General features: G+C 40.3%; 1 protein-coding gene across 4 annotated transcripts; it reads right to left on the bottom strand.

Annotated features, from left to right (window-relative positions):
* Positions 1–769: 769 nt before the first annotated feature.
* On the bottom strand, positions 770–6,040 carry napba (N-ethylmaleimide-sensitive factor attachment protein, beta a). 4 transcript variants are annotated; one of them, XM_061087556.1, is made up of 11 exons: positions 5,943–6,040; positions 4,553–4,555; positions 4,423–4,502; positions 3,867–3,983; positions 3,183–3,229; positions 3,015–3,092; positions 2,863–2,918; positions 2,234–2,318; positions 1,778–1,882; positions 1,597–1,665; positions 770–922 (listed from the first exon to the last, which is right to left on the bottom strand). In XM_061087556.1, exons 1-11 carry the CDS (start codon positions 6,038–6,040, stop codon positions 770–772), a joined length of 891 nt encoding a protein of 296 aa, XP_060943539.1. The 4 variants fall into 4 exon arrangements, with proteins under 4 accessions (XP_060943539.1, XP_060943540.1, XP_060943541.1 ...); XM_061087557.1 differs by lacking the exon at positions 4,553–4,555; XM_061087558.1 differs by lacking the exons at positions 3,867–3,983; positions 4,553–4,555.
* Between the last annotated feature and the right edge of the window lie 3,302 nt (positions 6,041–9,342).

Here is a 9,342-nt window from a genome sequence, read left to right as displayed (position 1 = left end):
AGAACACTTAAATCCACACGACAACAGACATGCACAAACAAGGCGGTGACAAGGCGTCGGCGCCGGTGGCGAACCGCACTGACCGACCGCCTCAACACAAAGAACCACAAGTGGGTGATATCACTGATCCGATGGGGCCGGGGGGGGGCGAGGAGAGGAACGAGGGAAGACAGAGGAAGAAGAGGAGGAAGGAGGAGAGGAAGCAAAGGGGAAGAGAAGAGAAAAGAGCAGAGGGGCTAATACCTAAAATATTAAGACAAACCGTAACACTGAGCACCATAATATACAATAAACAATATTTTCAGTATTGACAATAAATATCAATTATCTCTTAAATAACATTATTATCCCTTTATCAATTACATATATATATATATTCATAAATCTCACACTTTCCCCACAAATACTTTCTCTCTCTCTCACGCACACACTCTTTTTTTTTTTTATACCATTCTTTCTTACGTACATTTCTGTCCAGTGTTACGAGAACAATACTGCAGGGGGGGGGGGGGGGGGTCAAGGTGGTTTTAAAGGTGATGCTTAGTTTGTTGAGGGGGGGGGTCACATGCAGACGCATATCTACAGCTGTAAACTCCCTCACCCGTCCCTCCTTTATTCCTTTATATTCATCCTTCCTTCTCCTTGCTCGCTTTCCTTACTTCTCCCTTCCTTCTCTTTAATCAACAACCCCCCCTGCGCCATAATCTGCTCTTGCCCCTTCTCTCCCTCCCTCCCTCCCTCCTTCACACCCCCTCCTCTTTAGATGGGTCTATTTCAGGTCCCCGGCGTCTCCTTGGATGGTCTTCTTGATGCGCAGCAGCATGGTGGTCAGCCACTGGTCCAGACGAGACACCGAGTCGAAGTCCTTGACGGCCTCGGTGAACGCCTCGCAGTTCTGCTCCTCGTGGGCTTCTAGCAGTTTCTGGTGCAACGGAATGGAAAGATTAATATTTTCCACCAACACAGAGGAGAGAGAGTTTGAATTCTCAGGAGAGGCAGATGACCTCAATAAGGTCGATGACGCGTTTGACTCCAAAACATTTTTTAAAAGTTTTTTTAATGGCAACAAACACAGTGACTGTTTTTCTATAATGTTTTGTACATGGATTTTTGGGAATTTTATAAAATCTCTTTTAATTATTACTTTTCAGCTTTGTGTGTATCTGTGCGTATTCAAGTTTCTTTATTAAATATGCGTATTCCTTATCTAAACCACTGTCTAATTTATCCAGCATTAAAAAAGGAAACATTATATTTGAATGGCACAGTAGCAGAAATAATCCTTCACACGATATTCATGCAGAATTGGAAGTTATATAAACAAAAGCATTGTTTTTGTGATTAAATGTTTTATGAGGATTTCAATGGATCAAAACTCTTCCCCGGATATATACGCAAGTGCAGATTTGAACAGAACGTGTTTGGGTTTAGAAAGTGAGAAATTAATAGAAACAGATAATAAGACAATAATGTGGAGCAGCTCAGTGAAGCTGTATTTCATAACCATCCATGCAGTAGATTTTAAGAAACCTTTTTTCAGCCTGGACCAAAGAAACAGATTGAACATGATGACTTCAGATCTGAAACAACAGGTACCTTTAACAGTTTGAGCTCTCTGGAGTCTGAGAAAGCTGGAAACATCTCCTCGTATCTCTCAAGGGCCAACTGCAACACACAAGAGCACAAGGAATCAGTCACTAAGATCAGGATGCAGGTCTGATATGTATCATAGTACAACATATCAATGTGTGTGTGTGTTGGTGTGTGTGTGTGTTACCTTGGCATTCAGTTCGTCCACTATGAAGTGACACAGCGAGGCCTTGAAGAAATACTCTTTAGCGTTGTACTTCAACAAAGGATTGTCCATGGTGCTCATGGCAACCTGAAACACACACACAAGCATGCACACACACACACACACAAACACACACACAAACACACACACACACACACACACACACACACACACACACACACACACACACACACACACACACACACACACATACACACAAATATGTTAATGATCGATTGAATTATGGTGATGCACCTTATATCTGCAGATGTTCCATGTTTGAACTGTATCTTTTTTATTATAGAACTGTGTGTGTCTGTGTGTGTCTGTATAAGTCACACTATTGTTATTACTTTAACACCGCAAAGTATAATATAAGTTTATACACAATAACTGAATATTATAAGAGTGATATTAACGGGGGGGTGCAGCTGTTACCTGTTCGTAGATTTCGATAGCTTTGGGGTACTGCTCCAGCTGAGCGCTGTAGTGTCCGACCTTCAGGAGACATTTGTTGGCTGAGCTGAAACAAACACAGACAAAGAAACACAAGGTTCAACGTGTTGGTTTCTATCGTCAACACCTCAGAGTCAAAACATTTACTTCTTACAGGCTGAGGTGAAGTACAAATGTATTTAATAGTTTTAGATGATGTGATGGTGACATCATCTAAACTCAGGCATCAGAGTGCTCTTTGTATTTTATTTTGAATGTTGCTGTGATTTAGAAGTCTCAACCACATATACCTATTAAAAATATAGAGGTTTTTATATGCCCCTTATATTCTATCTTTTAAGTCAAGTTTGCCTCTTGAAAACACTCTCTCCCGTTTCCTGATCACATCTTCTTGAGGAATAATCTTGTATTTCCTTGATAAAATGCTTCATTCAACAGACAACACGTAGTCAGAATCATCTGGAAGATAAATTTAATTTGGAAACTGCTGAATAAACTGCTGAGTCAACGTTCGCTGCCATTTTGTCGCTTGTGAAATAGAATCGGCTGTGCTGGTTGTGGCTTTACGACATGTGTCTATTCTGTGTGTTTTAATTATGAACACAATTTACCTGTTAGATTCTTCTCCCTTGTAGTAATCTGCTGCCTGCTCATAGTGAGCAATGCCCTGAAAACACACACACACACACACAAGAGTGTAACGCACAGTGTGAAACAGTAAAAGAGGTTTTAAAAAATATATATACTTTGAGCTTCACTTTACCTTTTCAATATCAACCAGCTCAGATTCGTAAACCTCCGCTATAGTGATGTGATGTTTGGCTGCGATGGTGAAACGACCCTGTAAAACACACACACACACAGGGGATGAGGTCAGAGGTCAGAGATCAGAGGTCAGAGGCAGCAGCTGGAAACTGGAGGCTGAACTCACCATGTCGGTGTAGATGTCGATGGCCTGGTTTAAACAGTTGATGGCCTCTGGAAACACAAGATAAGACGTTTGATTGTCTGATACGAGGAAACTCGTCTGAGCTGAAGCCGTCTGAGTTCACTGAGTCAAATTAAAAGTCTTCCCTCTCAGCCCCCCCCCCCCCCACTGTGAGTGTTTCATTAAGCTCCTCACAGGGGAGGTGCAGATCCGATGAAACATAACCCACATGTCAATTTTCCTCCAGCAAATCTGAGACTCAGTTTAATCCTGAAAGAAACACCCCCCCTGGGTCCGGACTCTGTCTGAGAAGCTCTCACCTTGTGTGAGAATCAAAAAGAACTGCACGGAGTCAGACAGGAGAGAAACACGGACGCAGCGTTTCTGAGTGCACAGTGTGTGTGTGTTGGTCAGTAACACACTGGAGGGATGACTAATCAATAATCTGATGGATCGATGCGTCCAAAGATGACGAGGCAGGAATCACCACAGCTGATCTGCCAACTTTCAGATTCTCTCACGAAATCTATTCTGTGTTCAGGGCTGAAAAGTAACTAAGGTCATACTGTTTACTCAGATACTTGTACTTTAACTTGTGTATTTCTACTTAATGCTGTGTATATTTCAGGGGGAAATATCGTACTTTTTTCATCCGACACATTAGTTTTACCTGCAGTGCTCACTCACCCTGGGGGTCGGCCTTCTTGTAGGCGTTGCCGGCATCGACGAAGCTGGTGGCAGAGTCCAGTTTGTTCTGGAGCTGCATGTGAAGCCGGGCGGCCTGACAGAATGCATTGCCTGCAGCTACACACACACAGACACACACACAAGCTTTAACAAATGCAAATCAAATCCAAATTCTGTCTCTAGCTGCTCTACATCTACCTTTGACCAAACATTCCTCATTCTCTAATTTTCACTGTTCACTGTGACTGTTTTTTCACGATTCAACAGCAGAAGCTCGTCAAAACACACATCTGGAAACATGATCACAGTGAGCTATTATTGGCGCAGCTGGATGTCACGCTGGTTCCTTCAGCCGTCGGTGTGTCACTTCACTTTTACAGTCACTGTGTGTTTCTAAAGCTCTGACTGATGAACATGGTCATACAATGTTCCCTGTGAGCTGGTGAATCATTTATACTCTGATAAGTGTGTGTGTGTGTGTGTGTGTGTGTGTGTGTGTGTGTGTGTATGTGTGTGTGTGTGTGTGTGTGTGTTTGTGTGTGTGTGTGTCACCTACCACTCCAGTTCTTTGCCATCTTAAACATGTTGGCTGCTCGGGCGTACATTTCACAAGCATCCTCCACCTTATGGTTCCCCCTGTAACACACAATAACATCATTTCATCTATGACATCACAGACCAACAACCCACTGAACGACCCTGAATGAATTTAACTTGAGGCGGAGGCTCATTAAAAAAACATGGTGATGAAAACGTGTGGTGAAAAACAGATGTGACCCATTTTAGGTTTGAGGACATTCTCTGATTATGGAAAACGTTTGTGTGTATAATCTATAACATGGATGTTTATATGATGAGGTTTTCAAGATTTGGGCAAAGACGACATGAGAGGAAGAAGAAGATTTTACATCTGAGAATATTTCATAATAGTAAAGGTCTGAGATTTGAAGCATTAGTCAGCATTACTCAAGTATCAATTAAGGTTAAAAGTAATCGATTATACTGACATGTACCTTCTATGTGCTTGTAATCATCACAGCTTCTTCAAAATATAATTTAATAGACTATTGTATGAGTTTATACATTCATTTATAAATGATTTAGATTTTTACTGTTTATTTGTATTTATTGCTGTTTTCTTCTCAAGTGAAAAGCTGTAAAATATTCTTCATACATGATTTAAATGATTATCAAAATAATTATATATTTTAAATTGAGAAATCAATTAATGGAATTTCTAAATGGACTCTTAAATCATTTTTTTTAACTTTTAGTTTTTTAAATGCTGCAGATTGTGTGTGCTTTCATCAAGTTAATATTGTATTTGTCTTTATGCAACATTCATATAAATGTATAGAATATGTTACTGTTGTTCGACATTATGATGAAGCCAAACTGGATCATTCTATCTATCTGTCCTAATTTGTTTCCAAACATCCCCCTCACACACACACACTCACACACACACACACACACACACACGCACGCACGCACGCACGCATGCACGCACGCACGCACGCACGCACACACACACACGCACACACACACACACGCACACGCACACGCACACACACATACACACACACGCACACACGCAGCCCCCGCATCACCGTCTCTCACTGCGCTGCGCTGCCCGCCCCCCCACAGCCCTGGCTCGGCCTCACGCTGCAGCTCAGCCCCCCAACAACCCCACCCCCCCTCTCACATCCCGCAGGATCCCGCATCACCACGTTTACATCAGTGTTGCGTGAGACAGGGCACGACACGCAGGCCACGACACGCAGGCCACGACACGCAACTATACTGATTTATCGGCCACAGGCAGAATGATCATCCTGAGAACAATCTGCAGAAGGACATAATGTCACCGAACGTACAGAATAGAAATAACTGAAATATAAAAAAAATATAGAATTCTAGCAAAGCATCGCCGGATGCTGCAGACACACGAGGAGGATTTCTGTGTTTCAGTCGGAGCAGAGGTGCAGCAGCAGAGTGACGGGCCCTGCAGGAATCCCTCCCCCACCGGAGAGAGGCACAGGCGGGTAAACACACAGAATGACAAGCGGCCTTTACCCGAACATTCCTCCCAGGAACGATCCGGAGTTTTTGACCTTCTTGTCGGCTTCAGCCATCAGCTGCATGGCCTCCTTCTCTTTGCCGGAGTTGTCCATGACGAGCCGGGGTCTTCCGCTGGAGGAGGTCCGGGAGAGAACAGGCCGAGGATCCGCAGTGGAGAGAGGAGAGAGGAGAGAGGAGAGAGGAGGCGGAGGCGGAGGAGGAGGAGGAGGAAGAGGAGGATGATGATGATGTCTGGTGCTGATGCTGAGAGGCTGCGGCTCTTCTTCTACAGAGAGAGAGAGAGAGAGAGAGAGAGAGAGAGAGAGAGAGAGAGAGAGAGAGAGAGGGAGCTCATCTGCAGCTCGATGTCGCTACGTGCTGGACAGGAGAGGGAAGTGCAGGTGAAGAATAAATACAAATTAAATCAAGATTAAAGGGATAATTTACCCCAAAATGTAAATTTGAGAAGTAATAAGTGAAGTAACTGGTGATACAAAATGTGATTCTCCTTTAATATAATGTTCTAAATCAATATCATAGCTTCTTTATTTAAGATTTAAGCTGTTACATGTCAATATGAGTAGTGACATTTCTATGAATAATATAACATTTATTATTCAGCTTTCTGACCTCTTTTCATAACGTTTAAAGAGGTTCATTTCTTTAATTTGTTTTATTTGTTTGTTTTAATCAGTCTAATGAGACGTTGTCCTACAAACTGGTTATGTTCTAATCCCAGTTTGTTACTGAGCAGATTTCCATGAAAGTGAGTGAATGGACAAAGAGCTGTATCCAGGAGTTTGTCTTCTGTCTCTAACGTTGTGAGGTTTTCATTATCTGTCGGAGAAGGATTCATGGATCATGATGAATAAAAGGCCTGGTACTAATGAGTCAAAGAAATAGGCACACATAGTTTGACGTCCTTCAGGCAGAAAGTTGATGGTTCCATTGTGTGTTTCCTTGTAATAAGAGAAGCTGACAGCAGGAGAAGCCTCCTCCTCACTCCTCCTGCCTGACAGACACACTTCATTGTCCCTGTGTGAAAACCCACATCCTCCAAACAGCAAAGAGAACAAACTGTGGGCTCTTCACGATGCGGCTGATAACACTAATTACACGTTAGACTCAAACTCCCAGACTCCTCCTTGTCTCCTTTTAACTCACATCTTCCCACACTGAGCTCTAAAGACTCGGATCCTACAGGAACATCAACTGATAACGTCTGATTCTTAGGTCAAATAGTTTTAATAGTCGTTCAGTCGTTAAGTAGCATTCAGCAAAAACCAAGAAACAGTTGAACAATTTGTGGAGAAATCCAAGACAATAAAAGCATGCTCAGTATAATCACTGAAGCTGGGGTGCGTTCAACAAGACGTTCTGCTGGAGAACCACACCAGCGTCTCCTAAACGGGTAATTTAGAGAATAATGAGGTTCTTTAACATTAATATTAAGAATTTTACAGCTGAGTCTATGTGTTGTGGTGTAAGTTAACTTTTTAAACGAGGTCAGATCCCAATAAATAAGGTTCTCTGATAAAAGACTGTTGAACGCAACTCGAGCTTCAGGTGTTTTAGTCCAGAGGAAAAACAAAAACATGGAAAAAGTTCCAACAAGGAATTTTCTGGAAGATCACTGTACAAAGAGCAATGAGCTCCATTCAATCCATTTGACAGTTTCATACAAAAAAGTCGACTCATTTCATTCTGAAACAGTTTTATAAATGATGCTCTTGTTGCTTAGTCATCATCAATATAACAATAAATAAACAAACATCCAGCGGAGAGATAATTATGTGTAGAAACACCTTTCACATCAAAATGAATAAATCATGCAGAGGCTGCTTCACATCGAACACGTGTGAGAACCAAGAGTCCGAGGGAACGTTTGGGATGTTGCTGCTACTGGTTGGGAACATTTTTTTAAATTAATTAATATGCAAAAAAAAAAATTTAGTCATGAAATCTGTGTAAATCCTAAAAATTGTCCTAAACATAGTGGAAGTAAAAGTCTGACGATGCATAAATCCATAAAAGTCTAACTGGCATGCTATGATAAATAAATATATATATATTTTTTCAATAACTTAACAGAAACTGCCACTGAGATCATTGTTCTTATCAAATCTCATCAATAAATAAATAAATAAATAAGTAAAGTGCATAATCAAACTAGCGAGGACATAATAATTGATCCTGGGGGTATTTGACCAGAAATATAGAAAAATGTATCTTTTAAAATCTTTTCCTCCCTCCGATGTACTCGCATAATCATTGTGAATGACTCATTATGTGGATATAAATGAATAATCAAACCCAAGGTAGAGTACAAAAAAATCTAAATACAGAAAAAATAAGTACAGGGCTTGATAATATCATTCAGAAATATTACATTACATTAGATTTATTGATGCAGCATGAAACCGTTAAAATAAAATAAACAAATACATATAAAAATCTCCATTGAAAAACACTATTTGTGTGTATGGTGGAGTATTGTTATCATAAATTGTGCATAATTTCTAATTTCTCAAACAATGAACACTATAAAGTATCCATATTATTTACGTGCAACAGTATTTGAAATTAAACCTTATTTTCTCAGTTTTGAAATGAGATGTGATGAATGAACGAGCAGCGTGTGCTCCAAATATGAACAAATGTGTGAGAACATTGCTAGTAATGCTAAAATATAAATAAATAATAATAACAATAGAATACAGCCGTGCTATTGATTCAGACGATTGTAGACCAAGTTGCCATGACGACCACGTCTTATTAGTGAATAATAAAGTAAAAAGTGTAGTTTGGATATGTAGCGATTATTTTGATTATTCTGAGTTTTTATATGTAAAAAACAAGAAGGATGTTTGCTCACTGATCCTCGAATGTAGGTAGATAGATAGATAGATAGATAGATAGATAGATAGATAGATAGATAGATAGATAGATAGATAGATAGATAGATAGATAGATAGATAGATAGATAGATAGATAGATAGATAGATAGATAGATAGATAGATAGATAGAGATAGATAGATAGATAGATAGATAGATAGATAGATAGATAGATAGATAGATAGATAGATAGATAGATAGATAGATAGATAGATAGATAGATAGATAGATAGATAGATAGATAGATAGATAGATAGATAGATAGATAGATAGATAGATAGATAGATAGATAGATATGGTTGTCATGCAGTACAAACCATTGGATTTCAGTTGTCTATCAAAATAAGACTAGATGGATTCTGATTAGAAGCAGACAGAGTGCATGCGAGGATGGAGATAAAATAACGGGTTAGGGTTCTTCCATGAAAAAGAAAAGTAACAGTCTTTTTCATCTGGATTTCTCCTCTTCTGTTTCTTCCCTCCCTTCCCCCCGGCTGTCATCCTCATGTCCCCTCCTCT

Source organism: Limanda limanda, chromosome 15, assembly GCF_963576545.1.
Source record: "Limanda limanda chromosome 15, fLimLim1.1, whole genome shotgun sequence".
Lineage (NCBI taxonomy): Eukaryota > Metazoa > Chordata > Actinopteri > Pleuronectiformes > Pleuronectidae > Limanda > Limanda limanda.
This window is presented reverse-complemented; position numbering and strand designations above follow the sequence as displayed.

Excerpts from the sequence above, each read along its gene's own strand:
- napba (XM_061087556.1), bottom strand. The coding sequence starts at position 6,040 with ATGGACAACTCCGGCAAAGAGAAGGAGGCCATGCAGCTGATGGCTGAA. Across the intron at positions 3,984-4,422 it reads GATGGCAAAGAACTGGAGTG|CTGCAGGCAATGCATTCTGT; the intron begins GTAGGTGACACA and ends GTGTGTGTGTAG. Across the intron at positions 3,230-3,866 it reads CAAGAAGGCCGACCCCCAGG|AGGCCATCAACTGTTTAAAC; the intron begins GTGAGTGAGCAC and ends TTGTGTTTCCAG.